Source organism: Xyrauchen texanus, chromosome 6, assembly GCF_025860055.1.
Source record: "Xyrauchen texanus isolate HMW12.3.18 chromosome 6, RBS_HiC_50CHRs, whole genome shotgun sequence".
Taxonomy (NCBI): domain Eukaryota; kingdom Metazoa; phylum Chordata; class Actinopteri; order Cypriniformes; family Catostomidae; genus Xyrauchen; species Xyrauchen texanus.
Window position 1 is genome coordinate 6,312,077 of NC_068281.1, and position 18,518 is coordinate 6,330,594.

General features: G+C 37.9%; 1 protein-coding gene across 1 annotated transcript; it reads right to left on the reverse strand.

The window, feature by feature from the left end:
- Positions 1-1,953: 1,953 nt before the first annotated feature.
- LOC127645198 (alpha/beta hydrolase domain-containing protein 17A-like) lies at positions 1,954-16,720 on the reverse strand. Its single transcript, XM_052128734.1, has 5 exons — positions 16,565-16,720; positions 14,740-15,153; positions 14,176-14,370; positions 7,968-8,147; positions 1,954-6,576 (listed from the first exon to the last, which is right to left on the reverse strand). The coding sequence occupies exons 2-5, from the start codon at positions 15,120-15,122 to the stop codon at positions 6,357-6,359; spliced, it is 978 nt and encodes a 325-aa protein (XP_051984694.1). The 5' UTR covers positions 15,123-15,153; positions 16,565-16,720; the 3' UTR covers positions 1,954-6,356.
- Between the last annotated feature and the right edge of the window lie 1,798 nt (positions 16,721-18,518).

Below are 18,518 nucleotides of genomic sequence, written 5' to 3' on the forward strand. Positions count from 1 at the left end.
CAGAACTCAAAAAACTTGAGGTAATCAGTTACATCAAACTTTTTACGTTAATAACTTTCCAACGACACCACCCGCGGAATTTTAGGTGGCCGCGTTCCCGAGATAGGGGCGTTTTTCCGCGGCGGGCGACCAGCCCCGCCTTCCGGCAAAATATCGCTAGGCCTTCTGGGACGGCCTTTTTTCCGGGGCCCATATCTCCGGACCCCGGGGGGCTGGCGAGGCGTTTAGAGAACTTACAGATGTTGATTTTTTTCTTAACTTGAAATAATGAATAAGCCAACTCATACATTTTAATGGTACTTTAAATGTAACTCTTAGGCTGAACTTAAAATCACCATGTAGGCTCAACTTAAGTACAGTATATTGAGTAGGGGGAACAAGGACAAGTTTATTAAACTCAAAACATTAAACAATTTAGGTTACTTAAAAGGTGCAAGTTTCATGAACTAAAAAGAACAAATTCTAAATAAGCATCAAGGTTAATTTATTTAAACTCATTTGTATGATTTACGTTTTATCTACTCAAAACAATTAATTATTTTGAGCATTAGGGTTGGAAAGATCTGAAAGCTCAGTTTCCATAATATTCCTCAAAGACATTCTGACAATAGAGAAAGAGGGACACTTTAATAACAAAACTCCAGTCAGGCAGATTTGTATCATGCTTGCTGCTGTTGCTAAGGAGATGAGCATCAGGAAACCATTATGAGTGATATTTAGGGCTACCAGTCAAACAGATGCTGCTATGATATTGAACAGGGGGAATGTATCCAATTCTGACATCTACAAATTGGACACAGGTCAGCGGCAAATCACTCCAAAATGTGTTTGAATTTTTTTTGCACAGAAAATGGCAAAGCCAGACAATGTGAGCAAATTGTCTGCGAAAAATCACAACAAAAGCATTGTTGCAAATCAACGGCAGCGGAACATTTAAATTCTGTATGTAGCTCTTTTTACTTTTTGGAGCTTTAAAAAGGACACTTGATACCATTTGCTTTTATTTTGTGGAAATGACCAGCCTGGACATTCTGCATAACATTTTGTGTTCCAAGGAAGAGAGAAAGTCATTTGGAACAGCATGAGGATGAGTAAATGGTGATATCCATTGAAAGCAAATTTCATTAAACTTAATTCAATCAAATTACCACTTTAACAGCCTTAAACCATTTGAAATGAAATTGCTACAAAGTGTGTAAAAATAAATGCAAACATATTATGGTATCCCTGGAGATGGTGTTCACAGTCACAAATAGGTTTATATTAATGAATGTGGGATGTTTAGAGATTGCCAAGAGGCGGATAGTGACAGCAGATGGTGCGGTGTTTGAAGACAGAGGGACTTTTCTGCCATCTAGTGCTGATGGTAATGTTGGCAGAGAGACTGGAGTATAACATTCACTGAGGCAAATCTCTGTGTCCATCTGCAGTCATCCGGCTACTTGTTATAGGCTACCATGTGCCGTTTCGCGATAAATCAATGCAATTTTTAAAATAGCATTTTGGATGAAACTAAAGACTGCACTTTTTGACTCAAACAGGTTTTAATGTGAAAACTTAAGCTGGTTTCTTAGCAGATACAGTTTTGTTGCCGTTTCTCTAAAAGACAAACACGGCTGAGTGTTGTTTGGTCACATGACTGGGTGCGCTGAACGTTTAACACTTAAGTTCAGAAGACTCTAGGCTGCCATTAAGTTAAAAAAGTAGATTTTTTTTTAACTTTTTGTTTTTTTGCAATTTCTACAGCCATTAATTTCTTTTAGAACAGAATATGGATATAACATTACAACGCAGAAGTAAAAAAAAAACAAATTATATATATATATATATATATATATATATATATATATATATATATATATATATATATATATATATATATATATATATAAACATTTAAAGATAAACAACTACAATAATAATTTATGCCACAATCTATTAAAATTCCCAGTGAGCATTTTATTGTGTCAGCCATATTGCAACATCCATATTTTTACAATTTACTGTAACCATCTAAGATGAAGTTGATCTGAGAACAAATCAATGAATCAATGTCACGCGTCTTAAAAACTGCATATTAGTTACAGTACTTTAAAGACTGCCATTTTAATTTCAATAATGTAATATATTTGTTTTTTCTATTTTTAATTCTTATGTGAACACCATATCATATACCGATATCACAAGAGTAGTGTCTAATGTCCATTCATCTTTCTATTGATAAACCCATATCAACATCAAATGTGCCAGTGTAGCTTTAAAGCTTTCCTTTATTACTCAATCACAGTACATAACATCTTTCAGCTAAAAAAGCAACGTTACCCAACACACACAAAGCATCTTACATCATAAGGGGACACAACATAATCTCTCTATAAATACTGTACTATACTGTGTAACTTGAAATATACAGTAATCTTTATACAGATGTGTGAGCTAGTGTGACTACTAATAGAGCATCAGAGCTTTAAATAGCTATACAAAATTGTGACTATGCATACAGTAATTTACCTTGAAGAGCAAGAGCAGCTGATCTGGAGTCAGTCAGAAAATATAGCTTGTGCAATCACTTAAAGAAGTGCATACCCTTCTGATGATCATTAAGAGGAGTTTTGCGTGAGTCTAACAGAGAAAATTGACACTGTATCACTCTCACAGTCAAAGGTTAGACATTATTGCTCGGTTGTTCAGAGATATAGATCCAAATTCAGAAGTGAACATCCTAAGAGCTCTAAGGAGTAAAAAAAAAAAAAAGAAAAAGAGAAAATAAAAAGAACTACGTAACATACTTTTTCATATTAGGCTAATGTGCACCATTTAATGTCGAGAAGTCTTTATATACACTGAAACGTGCTATATTTGGTCAATTTTCATTCCTATCATACCTTCTGTGTTCCATGCATACTTATGTTTTTAACAAAATATTTGCTAAGCTTATTATGACAAAAGTGTCAAAAAGTGTAATGTTCTTTTCTTGCAGTCTATGGTTCCTAAGATAATATTTTGGCAGCATTTTTGTAATAAAATCCAAGTGTGTTATCAGCAAAGGTTTTGCCTGTGAAACATGACAGATTGCTCTTTTCCTGAGTACACACTGCACTTTGCCATGAGTCGCTCTCTTAAAAGGTCTTCGAAGTCTAAAGAAACATTCATCAGAATAAGGTGACGCATAGTGAACAGATGTTAAAGAGGCTGGAATATCCCTTTAAACCACCCAAACATTCATCAATCACTTACCCTCACATTGTTCTAAACGCATATGAAGAACACAAAAGCAGACATTTTGTTTCCAAGAATGTCAGAGATACTCCTTCATACAATGAAAGCATAGTGACTATGAAAAAAGACAATGAAAGCACTAGAACAGCAGTCAATATGGCTTGTGTGCTACATTCCAAGTCTTCAGAGCCCGTATCATAGTTTTATGTGAAGAACATACTGAAAATCTTCCCCTCCCTCGTAGCTCTCAAATCTCATTTGTGCTTCTGTACATTCACGCTTTTGCAGAGACTTTAAATTTAAGTCAGTTCCTAACAGAAAACTTGCAATAAAATATGAGTTTTCCTTTCAAATTTACTACTTATTTTTCGCAAAGTATGTGGAAATAATAAACTTGGAACAACATGAGGGTGAGTAAATGAATAAATGTTTTTGGGTGAACTATACCTTTTAGAAAAACAAAGAATCCACATGTCCAGCCAAAAAAGACACCGCTATCCCTTTAAAAATGTCCAAAAGATTATTATACCAAAGATTTGTCAACCTTATAAAAATAGATCTGGCAGTTCGTGTTAAATATCCATAGAACACACAAGAGCATATCAATTACAGCGAGGCTGTTTAAAGAGAAACTACAGCTATAAATAGCTAAATTTACAAACCTTTATGCAAATAGAAATAGCAAAAAACAGCATAAGAAGATAGAGGAGTTGGCAATGTGTCTTGATTACCTGACATGCAGTAATATTACAAAAATCTGTCCTCTCACACACATAAACACAGACTAATGGTCAGCGGTATATGGTCACGACCCCATTTTGGAACGGCTCAGAAAACTGCCAATCACACATCAGTATGGGGTTGACTTAAGTGTTAAGGTCATGTATGCACCATCTCAATCAATATGCATGAGAGAATGTTACATGGAGAACGACATAAAGGAGCAAAGAGGAGGTATGTGTGTACAATTCATCGGAAAGAGAATTGAGATTAAAATTACAGCGGCCACCATTGCCTAATCATGAGAAGTGTCAATGACAGGCTTGATCCTGTCACGTCCAAATGTTCAACCATGTGTTTTTTTTACCGTGCTTGAGCATTTTAACCAATCAAAGGCATGTAAGTTGTCTGCATGAATGCAGTGGTGAATCTGAGGCTTTTACGACAACCATGCCAAATGATACACAGATGTCTCAATGAACACAGTTCTCAGTTTGTTTTGGATGTGTAGCCAAAATAAGGAATATAGCATGCATTTGCACTACACAACACAAGTAGCCTATTTTAATGTCAGTTCTATCAATCGTATTAATAATCGCAATTACAATACCGAGGGAAATCATTAACAATTGTGACCTTTGTCATGCATTAGAGTGGGCAAATTTGCATCATGTGATCTCTGACACCGCTCCATTTGTAGGGACACAGTCCCGTGTATGTAACAGTGTTTGACGGACAGGTAAGTGGATTGTTGGATGTCAAAGAAAGAAAGAATTAAGAACGTGACCTCTCTGTAGGCACAGTGGGGTCCAAAATCGGAGATTTTCCTGAGTAATTGAAAAAAAAAAAAAAAAAAAAATTACAAATGTTAAAATGTTTCAAGTAAATGCGAGTGGTGCTTACCTGTGAAAAAACTTGTTGTGAAGTTGCAGGACATTAATATGTGTTTGCCAGGGTATTCTGTGTGGTTGCTATGCAGTGGCTAGGTAGTTGTTTACTGATCCAAGTCAAAAGAACCCAGCCTCTATGACTTGATGTTGCTTTAATGTGGAAGTCCACACTTTAATTGATGTATAAGGGAGTTAAAGGGATAGGGGACAAATATTGTAATTCTCTCATAAGTTACTCCCCCTCATGCCATCCCAGATGTGTATGAACACAAAACTACGTTTTTAGAAGAATATCTCAGCTCTGTAGGACCATACAAAGCATGAGAATGGTGAGCAAACCTTTGAAGCTCCAAACATCGCATAAAGGCAGCATAAATTGTTCACATTCATATATTTGTTCTGCTGACAATACTTTTACCACAGGACTTTGATAGATTATGTTTATGCAGACTTGATCTGCTTTTTGGAGCTTCAAAGTTCTGACATGCCTTATTTGGACCTACAGAGCGGAGATATTCTTCTAAAAATCTTTATTTATGTTCTGCAGAAGAAAAGAAGTCCGACACATCTGAGATGGTCATGCCATGACTGAGTAAACGATAAGAGAATAAAAATTTTGTGGTGAACAAACCCTTTAACATGGTCACAAATTTGCTTACATTTCAAAAATGATCTTCAAATAGTGCAGAACTTTACATTGTAAATCATTGTTATTTTGGACCCCACTGAATATCAAGATAACTGACAAATAGGCGTGGTTTGCGTCCATCTGCGCAGATTTGTTTTAAAATAGTTTACATAGTTTTTCTATTTAAACATGCGCTAGACGGACATCTTTGACCGTTGCATTGCGTCTTTTTAATTGTCACTGTTGTGAACAGATGTGGAGCATTTTTAAAAATGGGTCACGAGACACCTGCATTCTGTTCCATTCGTTGCAATGCCTCTTTTTAATGCATGAAAGTGTTCGGTCTGAATGGCCCTAAAACAGTCGCAAAAGACGGTTGCAATGAAAAACATACACAGCAGACAGTCTAAAAAAGGTTAGGGTTAAACAAACACACACACACTCTGTCCAGCAGAGAGTTCTTGTCTGAAAAGGTGGTCAAGCTATATTTAAAACCAACTACTAAATGCTCACCAACGAGATCTAACAAAAAATACAGAAACAACCACAAGAAAAGAGCTTCAGAAAGATTTATCGGTAAGTCCTGTTCAGATGACTTTGCAATCATCCAATCCAACGTGAGAAGCAACGATCTGAGATTCTCTACGTGACCGACAATACCATGTTGTGATCTCCTGGGTCTGAAGTTGAAGGTCTCCTAAGATCTAAACTCAGCTCCCGGCTGATAAAAAAAAAAAGAGTCAACAGTTCATGGAAAAACAAACTCTCCAGAAATTACATCTGTTATTATCGTGAGCACAATCAAGTGTTTGCATGCTGATACCAGGCCTGTAAGATCTGCCGTTCTGAGCTGTGATGTTTTTGAGATTGCTCCTGTACTGTTAACCTGGCAGAAGAGGTTACTGCGTAGCCACTTCCTGGCTGATGAACCGGCGCAGGCGCTCCAAGTACTGGCTGTAGAGTTCAATGTCGTTGTGTCCAGCTCCCTCCACCCACAGCGGCTCCACGGCCTTTGGGCAGCGCTCAAACAGGGCCAGACCATGAGAGAAGTCAATCACTTCATCCTCCGTCCCGTGAATGATCAGCACTGGAGACGTGATCTTAGACACTTTCTCGATGCTAAGAGAGCAAAACAGGAAAGGAAAAAAACATATTTTCAGGATCTTGCAAAGGAGGGGTTTATCAAATATCTTTACTTATTTATTTTTTTAAACAATATTAGTCAATCATGTGAGTGTTATACATTACATTGCAAACAAACAAATGAAACGCTCCTCTCTCAACTGGGAGTCGAGCAGGTGTGTAGGATACAAACAACATTGTAGAAAGTATAGAGTAAATAACAGCACTAGAGTAGTTTGCAAAATTTCTTGTATTTACAGTATTAAATAAATACGAGAAATATTTTGATCCTATGACAAATCCTACAGAATGTCATAAAACCAAAATGTTGCTGATTTTGCAAGCTACAGCCGTGCATAGGAGATATTCTATATTTTCAACAAGACAAAAATAATTAAAATTGAATCATTATGAATCACATTATTTTGTCGTTGTAGCATGTTCAGTTCAAAGAAATCTAAAATAAGAATGTGTGTAATTACTAGATTCTGCAATTTTTGTATATGACATTCATAAGGTCAAAAATGAAAATTCTCATCATTTACTCACCCTTGTGCTATCCCAGATATGTATGACTTTCTTTCTTCTGCAGCACACAAACTAAATGTTTAGAAGAATATTTCAGCTCTGTAGGTCCATACAATGCAACAGAACAATTTGACGCTCCAAAAACAAAAAGGCAGCATTAAAGTAATCAATAAGACTCCAGTGGTTTAATCCATGTATTCTGAAGTGATCAAATCGGTTTGGGGTGAGAACAGTCCAAAATAGATCTAATTTTTCACTGCGCATCTTGACATCAGCAGTCTCCTTGGCATTCATTATTTCAAGCTTGATTACACTTCCTAGTGCTTATCACATGGGCAGAGCACTAGATGGTGCCAATAGGTATAATCAAGCTTGAAATGATGAACGCCAAGGAGACTGCTGATGTCAAGATGCGCAGTGAAAAATGAGATCTATTTTGGACTGTTCTCACCCCAAACCGATTTGATCACTTCAGAATACATGGATTAAACCACTGGAGTCTTATTGATTACTTTAATCAGTCATGGTTTATAGTGAAAAAGGAGTTATATTTTGGTCTGTTCTCACCAAGAACTGATTGGATTGCTTCACAAGACATGGATTTAACCACTGGAGTTGTGTGGATTATTTCTATGCTGCCTTTTGGTGCTTTCTGGAGCTTCAAAATTTTGGCCACCATTCACTTGCATTGTATGGACCTACAATGCAAGTGAATGAATAGCTGAAATATTCTTCTAAAAATCTGTGTTTGTGCTCTGCAGAAGAAATACACACCTGGAATGGCATGAGGGTGAGAAAATGATGAGAGAATTTTCATCTTGAGTGAACTATTCCTTTAATTTATTTAAGCATTAACTGACTTGGGGAAGGCGTCAAAGCAGTAAGTCTTCTTGGTGTCAGGGAATGCCACTCTCATTCCTGATGTGAGGGGCGAGTGAAGTATGACGGCAGCACACTCATATCGAGATGCCAGATCCACAGTGGGCACTGTACCAATGCTTTGACCATAAAGGATTATATTCTCAGGGCTGATGCCATACCTGAAACAACATGGAAGATAGCATCAAAAACCAAAGGAGCATCTCCATCACTTTTACCAGGACATGCTTTTGCTTGGTATGAAAGCTTAAAAAGAAACGCGCAAAACAGGACTGAAAAAAAAAAATCTGCCAATTTTTTATTTTATTTACTTCCTCATTGTGAGAAAATCTGAATCTTAATTTAATATCAAATAGGTCACGTAGATTCAAGTAGGCTTCCAAATTACCACATGCCAAACACCAAATGTGGCATTATCTTGTGAATAAAATGTTAACAAAATGCCAGCTGGCCTTTTTAGAACATAGGCCACCAACAAAAACATGGTTTAAATCACATAGGAAGGCGAAAGTAGTTGTCATTGTTATAACTTTCTTAAATGTTAATTTGCCAAACTGAAAATAACAGGAACACAATATCAAGATAAATGTGTCATGATACAGTATCTCACAAAATTGAGTACACCCCTCACATTTTTGATCATACCTTTTCATGTGACAACACTGAAGAAATGACACTTTGCTACAATGTAAATTAGTGAGTGTACAGCTTGTATAACAGTGTAAATTTGCTGTCCCCTCAAAATAACTCAACACACAGCCATTAATGTCTAAACCGCTGGCAACAAAAGTGAGTACACCCCTAAGTGAAAATGTCCAAATTGGGCCCCTCTTGCGCACCGGCTACCGCGAAATAGGAAAAAATACCCCCGCTTGGATGCTATTTTTCCACTGAGAAAGCGGATAGCATCTCTGCTTGGGAGTGGCAACAGGTGATTGCACATGCTCCATCTCACTCACTTTCACACTCACACTCACACTCACACACACACACACACACACACACACACACACACACACACACACACAATATCTTGTCAGAATCAGCACAAGCCGTGCTACTATTTCTGAAGTGAACATTTTGAATTACTAACTGAGGCTTGGACGCATCATTTGTTTTGAACCAGCAAAGACGGATTCTGATCCCTCGCGTAAGAAAGTAGTTCCATGCACAAACGCGTTTTTATGACCGTACTCAGTTTTTCAAAAACACTCGTTCATGTGATATTGCTTAAATATATACAGTTGAAGTCAAAAGTTTACATACACTTAGGATGAAGTCATTAAAACTCATTTTTTAAACAGTTATTTAGAACATCTACTTTGTACATAACACAAGTACTTTTTCCAACAATTCTTTACATATAAATTGTTTCACTTTTAATTTACTATATCACGGTTCCAGTGGGTCATATGTAGGGGTGGGCGATTTGACCAAATTCCTATATCACGATAGGAGTCATTTTATATCACAATAACGATATACATCACGATTTAGTTAAATTATTCCTGAAAAATCAATACAATTCAATACAAGCCATGTCACAATGTGTAATTTTGAGTAATCCTGTCAGTGAATTAAATACTTTCTTATATAATTTTTGCTTTATTTTGAACCTGAAAAAAATACCAAATAAATGCCACATTTCAGTCTGATGATGTGCACCAATTTTCCTTCTTCATTTTCTTCATATTATTATTACTACTGTTGTTGTGTTATAACTTTCCTCAAGAAACTTAACATGTCCTCAAAGCAATGCAAAAAGTAAAATAACATTTAATAAAAAAAAATTAAAAAAACATTATTTCTATAAGTCTCACATGAATCCCTGACCACTGATATATATGCGAACATTGATATATCTACATACACGATGTACAAATCTTGCAAAATGCTGTTTTCTACTCTGAATCGTGTTTTCTAAAGCCAAAATAATTCCACACCACAGATTATGCACTTTTTCCTTTATAATCTCATCTCATTGTCTCATTCAAATGCATTTGAGGAACGAGCAGTTGCTCCGCCTTCCTCCATTTATCCGACAGAGTGCGTAATGTGTAAATGTGCTGAACACGTTTCTTGTGTGGCAATTTTGCTTACCGCGATAGATATGATAATCCAAAATGCATAACGGTTGGCAAATTTCTACCGATTCTATGTCAACCAGTATATCGCCCACCACTAGTCAGAAGTTAACATACAATAAGTTAACTGTTCATTTAAGCAGCTTGTAAAATTTAAGAAAATTATGTCATGCCTTTAGACAACTAGATTCTGATAGGAAGTGTACTGAATTGAAGGTGTTCCTGTGGATGTATTTTAAGGCCTACATTCAAACTCAGTGTCTCTTTGCAATTTCCAAATGCCTGAAGGCACCACGTTCATCTGTACAAACAGTCCCCAAGTATAAACACCATGGGACCACGCACCCATCATACCACTCAGGAAGGAGACGCATTCTGTCTCCTAGAGATGAGCGTAGTTTGATGCGAAAAGTGCAAATCAATCCAGAACAACAGCAAAGATCCTTGTGAAGATGCTGGAGGAAACATGTAGACAAGTATCTATATCCACATAAAACGAGTCCTATATCGACATAACCTAAAAGGCTGCTCAGCAAGGAAGAAGCCAATGCTCCAAAACCACCATAAAAAAGCCAGACTACAGTTTGCAGGTGCACATGGGGACCAAGATCTTACTTTCTGGAGAAATATCCTCAGGTCTAATGAAACTAAAATTGTTTGGCCATAATGACCATTATTATGCTTGGAGGATAAAGGGTGAGGCTTGCAAGCCGAAGAACACCATCCCAACAGTAAAGCATGGGGGTGGCAGCAACATGTTGTGGGAGTGCTTTGCTGCAGGAGGGACTGGTGCACTTCACAAAATAGATGGCATCATTAGGAAGGAAAATGATGTGGATATATGGAAAATAGTCTGCACTTATATAGCACCTTTTTAATCTTAGAGGTATTCAAAGCGCTCTGCGTATCATTCACCCATTCACACACCAATGACGGCAGAGTTGCCTGCAGTTGTGAGCAACTTGGGGTTCAGTGTCTTGCCCAAGGACACTTCGGCATGTGTAATCGTTTGGGCTGGGAATTAAACCACCAACCCTACGATTACTGGACAACCCGCTCTACCACCAGAGCCACAGCTGCCCCGAAGAGAGACAGCTGCCGAAACTCAGGATTTAACCAGGTGTCTTCCAAATGGACAATGCCCCAAACATACCTCTCCAACAGTGTTGCAAAATGGTTTAAGGACAACAAAGTCAAGGTATTGGAGTAGCATCACAAAGCCCTGACCTCAATCCGAATTTTTATTGTGAGAAGTTTTTGGAAGGCTCTCCAAAAGGACTCAGAGCAGCAAGGAGCCTTTATATATCATGCTGGCCAATACTTAGCCACACCCAAGTAAACATTTAGTGCACCCTAGCAACCAAAACCCATTAACTTCCATTAAAATGAGCTTAGATGGATATCTCCGGATCAGAATATCATAGAGACTTTGGGTTTCTTTCATTAGAATCAGGCCAGCAAGGAGCCTTTTGAGTATCACCTTGGTAACTGCTAACAACCAAGTGAGCTCATCCTAGCAACCAAATAACAAATCACATATCTCTGCACCAGAACATCATAGAGACTTTGGGTTTCTTTCATTAGACTCAGGGTAGTAAGGAGCCTTCTGAGTATCACCTTGGTAACTGCCTTGCAACTAGATGGGGTTACCCTAGCAACAAAGTAACACAATTGCATATGTCTGCACCAGAACAATGTAGAAACTTCTGGTTTTGTTCATTGGACTCAGGGTAGCAAGTATCAGTATCCGACTACTACGCCAACATTTAAGTCATTGCAATGTTTCATTGGTTACGTAGTTCACTCCATAATAAAAGACATTTACCTAAAAGTCTTGCATGGTGCATTTTCCAGATTGACATTTTTTTCTTCTAATCAAATGTTTGATTTAATTAAATTAAATTAGCTTTATGGCATGAAAAGTATAGATGTACAAAAGTTATCTATCCGATAGACTGAATGGTTTTATAATCTTTAATCTTTTAAAACTACTAAAACTTGTAACTCATCAAATTTAAAACCTTCAAACTTCTTGCTTTTACAACTACTTAAAACATTCAGGTCTGGCTTTCTCAAGCCAACATCAAAGTTTGTTGTGACAAACTTTATTATCTAGTTCTCACTACTATTATTTTGACATTTCACATTCTTAAAACAAGGTAGTGATCCTAACTGACCTAAGACAGGGAATGCTTTCTACGATTAAATGTCAGGAATTGTGAAAAACTGAGTTTACATGTATTTGGCTAAGGTGGATGTAAACTTCTAACTTCAACTGTATATACACACAAAAGTAGATTTTCGTGTAATTTGACAAAACTACTGTTTGCTATTATGAAATCTGTGGAGTGGTTACAAAATTAGTTTTAATGACTCCAACTGTATACTAATATATATATATATATATATATATATATATATACAGTGAGGAAAATAAGTATTTGAACACCCTGCTATTTTGCAAGTTCTCCCACTTAGAAATCATGGAGGGGTCTGAAATTGTCATCGTAGGTGCATGTCCACTGTGAGAGACATAATCTAAAAAAAAATCCAGAAATCACAATATATGATTTTTAACTATTTATTTGTATGATACAGCTGCAAATAAGTATTTGAACACCTGTCTATCAGCTAGAATTCTGACCCTCAAAGACCTGTTAGTCTGCCTTTAAAATGTCCACCTCCACTCCATTTATTATCCTAAATTAGATGCACCTGTTTGAGGTCGTTAGCTGCATAAAGACACCTGTCCACCCCATACAATCAGTAAGAATCCAACTACTAACATGGCCAAGACCAAAGAGCTGTCCAAAGACACTAGAGACAAAATTGTACACCCCCACAAGGCTGGAAAGGGCTACGGGAAATTGCCAAGCAGCTTGGTGAAAAAAGGTCCACTGTTGGAGCAATCATTAGAAAATGGAAGAAGCTAAACATGACTGTCAATCTCCCTCGGACTGGGGCTCCATGCAAGATCTCACCTCGTGGCGTCTCAATGATCCTAAGAAAGGTGAGAAATCAGCCCGGAACTACACGGGAGGAGCTGGTCAATGACCTGAAAAGAGCTGGGACCACCGTTTCCAAGGTTACTGTTGGTAATACACTAAGACGTCATGGTTTGAAATCATGCATGGCACGGAAGGTTCCCCTGCTTAAACCAGCACATGTCAAGGCCCGTCTTAAGTTTGCCAATGACCATTTGGATGATCCAGAGGAGTCATGGGAGAAAGTCATGTGGTCAGATGAGACCAAAATATAACTTTTGGTCATAATTCCACTAACCGTGTTTGGAGGAAGAAGAATACCATCCCAAGAACACCATCCCTACTGTGAAGCATGGGGGTGGTAGCATCATGCTTTGGGGGTGTTTTTCTGCACATGGGACAGGGCGACTGCACTGCATTAAGGAGAGGATGACCGGGGCCATGTATTGCGAGATTTTGGGGAACAACGTCCTTCCCTCAGTTAGAGCATTGAAGATGGGTCGAGGCTGGGTCTTCCAACATGACAATGACCTGAAGCACACAGCCAGGATAACCAAGGAGTGGCTCTGTAAGAAGCATATCAAGGTTCTGGCGTGGCCTAGCCAGTCTCCAGACCTAAACCCAATAGAGAATCTTTGGAGGGAGCTCAAACTCCGTGTTTCTCAGCGACAGCCCAGAAACCTGACTGATCTAGAGAAGATCTGTGTGGAGGAGTGGGCAAAAATCCCTCCTGCAGTGTGTGCAAACGTTTGACCTCTGTAACTGCAAACAAAGGCTGTACCAAATATTAACATTGATTTTCTCAGGTGTTCAAATACTTATTTGCAGCTGTATCATACAAATAAATAGTTAAAAAAATCATACATTGTGATTTCTGGATTTTTTTTTTTAGATTATGTCTCTCACAGTGGACATGCACCTACGATGACAATTTCAGACCCCTCCATGATTTCTAAGTGGGAGAACTTGCAAAATAGCAGGGTGTTCAAATACTTATTTTCCTCACTGTGTGTATATATACATATATATATATATATATATATATATATACAGTGAGGAAAATATGAGATGTGTGTGTATATAAAATACAGTTTCATTGCTGACAAAAAAAATGTGTGTACCTTGAGCGCAAAGCGTGCCATGCAGCATCAATGTCTGCGTACAGATTCTTCTCTGAGGGTTTTCCTGTACTGACCCCGTAACCAGAGTAATCATAAGAGAAGATGTTGCAGTTGATGCGAGTGCCCAGACCAATGTAGAAGCTGCTCATCTGACCCAAATCCACAGCGTTACCGTGAGAAAAGAGCACAGTGTACCTGGAGCCCAAAACACGGGGGTAAAATAGAGAGGATTCTTTGAAAACTGATGGCAAGTTGCTCTGTACAACAGGACTATGGAAAAAATTATATTTCTTGATTGAGAGGAAGAGATACATATTGAACACATTTTGACCAGATCTTTCGAAAATCTAAATTTCCATCTACAGTGAATTCCGACATGGTCCCTATAAACTCACTGCATGGAAAAGAACTGTAAAAATCCTCATATCAAATAAAAAGCATACATTTTTGGAACAACATGAGGGCAAGTAAATAATGACAGAATTTTTTATTAAATTTTTTGGTGTTCTAATCCTTTAAGAATGTCATATCCATAATTAATGTCTAAATTTCCTCCTTTCTCACCTTGCAGACGGGGCACAGCGGATGTACATGCATCCCACGGTGTTGCCACGGCTGGAGTGAGTAAGGAAGACCTCGGTTCCATCCAGCTCCCTCTGAGAGTACTGGAACTCTGCTCGCTCAGAGAGGTGCAGCTTCCACTGGTCCTCTCCGCCCCCGTCACTCAAACCTCCTCCTCCTCCACTCCCTCCTCCTCCACCCCCACCCAACCGAGAGCGCAAACCCGAGGCTCCCAAATTAGAGGTCACAGGGGAGGTGGGGTCCAGATCCGGCAGAAGAGCATAAGTGGGTTCCGGGGGCAGGAAGGCCAGCTTCGCTGCAATCCGGCTCGGACAGGGCGGGCAACAGAAAAGGCCACATAATTCACTGATGGACAATCCATTCATTTTCTTCAGATGGAATTTAACCTGGAAGAGACTGCGTGGGTTTTAATTATCTTATTTCAACTTTATTCTCAGAAGCCGAAGCCAACAAAGAAATCCAGCCAAGTAATAAAGTCATTTAATGCTAAGGAGAGCTGACATTTACATTAAAGGGAAATGTTGATTTGGTCATTGCAGGACAGTGTGATTAACCTTTAGAGAAATTTTAATGAGCCACAGATATCAAAGCTTTATTCAGGTCCATCACTACAGAAAGACTGATGTCAGGAGACACCCATATTATCAAAATACATATTCAATCTCCCTTTTTAAATTGGATGGATCCATAAATTCTATTCTCAATCAAAATTATATTTGTATAATATATTTTCAGACAAGAGCTGACTGCACCTTAAAAGAGGGAAACTGCTTCATCTACAACTGCTCAGTAACTTAATTTTTACTATATACACAGTGGGGTCCAAAAGTCTGTGCTCACCAGTGAAAAAACTTCTATATTGCAGTTTTGTAAATAAATACATTCCTTTCCAATGCAAATTATATAATATAATAACAAGTTGAGTGAAATCTTTAGACTGTCTTTTTTATTTTGGTTGTCCCTTTTTATTTTAATTACAACAAGCACGCACTCAAGCTGGTATGGACTCCACAAGTTTATAAAAACTAATCTGATGATCAACATTATCCAAGATTTGGGAATGTTCCAAAAGCATCATGTGCTTAAATAATAAGCATGGAAATCTGACATTTTGTTCAGACGAGTTGATGTGGTCAATGTCACAGAATAGATTACATTTAATAGTGCAAAAATCGTATTTCTTAATTGACGTCATAGCATACCTTGGTCTTATACTCATCAAAATCTTAAATATTGAAACAATAAAAATATTATAATTTTTTTTTTTATGTGGTCTCCAGACATTTGGTTCCCACTGTATCCATCTATTTTATTAATCTCATGTCACTAATAAAAAAGTAACATGGTACAACCATGATTTCTGGAAGCAGTACTATGGTGTTCTTTAAATATTTTGGTAGAACCATAGTAGATTGTTGTACATCACTGAAGATATGATTATCAGCAGATCCTTTCACTGTACCATGGTATCGAGACTTTTTTGAAAGGGGTGGGAATGTATGGATCGAAAGCAGCAATTTATAATCAACACTGTACGGTTCAACATACAATTACAACAAATACAAAACAACAAGGAGAGCAGACCATAAATACAGCACCACGTAATCTGATATATTACTTGTCTATTGTACACAATATGCACGTAAATTGTTTTAAAAGCACGCTATTTTACTTTAGTTTGTAGTCATTTTGACATGAAAACTACTGACACGAAAAGCAAATAGAACATAAAAAAAATTATATAAAAAATATGTATCAGTTAGCATTAGCTCGATTTCTGTACAAATTAACCGAAAATATCACTTACCACAAAAGGAACTGAGCAAGAAAAAACGTGTAAACGCTAACAATTTGATATATGTTGGTTGTAAAAATGCTGTGGGATGAAAAACATCTTGGTGAACGTAGCCGAAATCAGACCGGTGTTATGGCATTAGCAGCTACATTTATGTTTTCATCTATCGGCCCGAAACGAAGGAAGGCCGGAAATGCGAAAATTTCATAATAAAAGCCCCCCATACCATGCAAAATAAATGATAATAATGATAATACATGTTTTATGACAATAAATCATTAAAACAGTATTATTTTTTACAAATATTAATTACTTCAAATCAACGAAAAAAAACGTATTAAATATTAGCTATTAAAATAACAATAATAATACATAATACATTGAACTTGATTTTGGAATTAAGATTCAAGAAGCTTTATTAATGTGGTAAAAAGGTTACGCATTCATTCACGTTAATTTACATATTAGCAGTGTTGGGTGTAATGCATTACTAAGTAATTAATTAATGTAACCAATTTACGTTTTCATTGAAAATTTTTAGTAAGGGTTAACTCTTAATTTTTCAGTAATTTAATTAGTTACTTCTGATATAAGTGTGTTAAATAATGTACAGACTATAGAAAAATTATATATTGAACAATAGTGAATTTAAAATAGAAATGTAATGTCTAATGTTAAAATATATGTTTTCTAATTTAACACTGCCCAAGTAAAATTCTTTGGCAGTTCATGAATGATGTATTTGATTTTATATGATTTATTTGAAAGAAATAAACGAACAGTTTCGGGGGCCTGGGCAGCTAAGCGAGTATAATGTGTGGTTTTGCTCTCAATGGAGTATGTGATGAATTGTGCATGAATGCTGCAGAGAATACCTTGAAGCCTCTAGTGTGCTAGGTCTCCGCGGTAACGTGCTCAACAAGCCACGTGATAAAGGTGCGTACACACTGCCAGCGACATCGCGCGCGACAGCGACTCCAACCCATTCATTTTCAATGAGAGCACAGCGACTTCCGGCGACACGAGCTGTCGCAACCGTTGGCGACTGGATGTGGGCGTGTCCAGCGACGCGACAAAAGGTGCGTACACACTGCCAGCGACTTTGTCACTGCAGGTCGGCAGTGGCTGGCGGTGTGCTCTCATTGAAAATGAAAGGTATGGAGTCGCTGTCGCGCGCAATGTCGCTGGCAGTGTGTACACACCTAAAGTTGAGACAAGTTGAACTTTATTCAAATGAAGTGCGACTAACGGAAGCGACAGCCAATAGGAGAGAAGACGGGAGAGCTGACGTGATCCTTCTCTCTCTCTCTCTCTCTCTCTCTCTCTCTCTCTCTCAGCTCCTGCAGTAACGGAAAGATTGATGAAAGGCTAATTCTTGCTGTTAGCAATTTTCCAGTGCTCTATGATATGTCTCTTCCCACGTACAAGGACATTTTTAAGGAAAATACTGTGTGGAAAGGTGTATCTGAGATCGCGGGGATTTTATGGACACAAACAGACCGGCATTTGCATTTTCGCCGCAGATAAACAGCAGCTATGGCAAAGAGCACGCCTTGTTTCTCATTCAGAAATAAATTTGATATAAAGCATTTTATGTACTGATTCCATTTATATTTAGTCTTTTCCCTCCAAAATGTTTGTTTTTAGCGGCAAGAAAAGTGATTCGCTGTCAACAGCAATGGAATGACATCCGTGAATGTCATTTATAAACGTTACTAGGCAACCAGTAGTGGGAACGCCCACTAGCGACTTCACCGCCAGTCACTGGCGACCTGCAGCAACAAAGTCGCTGGCAGTGTGTATGCACCTTTCCACAAAACGACCTCATACCATTCATTTTCAATGAGAGCTGGCGACTTCCGGCAACACGAGCGACGGTGACCGGATGTGGGCGTGTCCAACGACGCGATAAAGTTGAGAAATGTTTCGCTTTATGCAAATGAAGAGCGACTTTCGGGAGCGACAG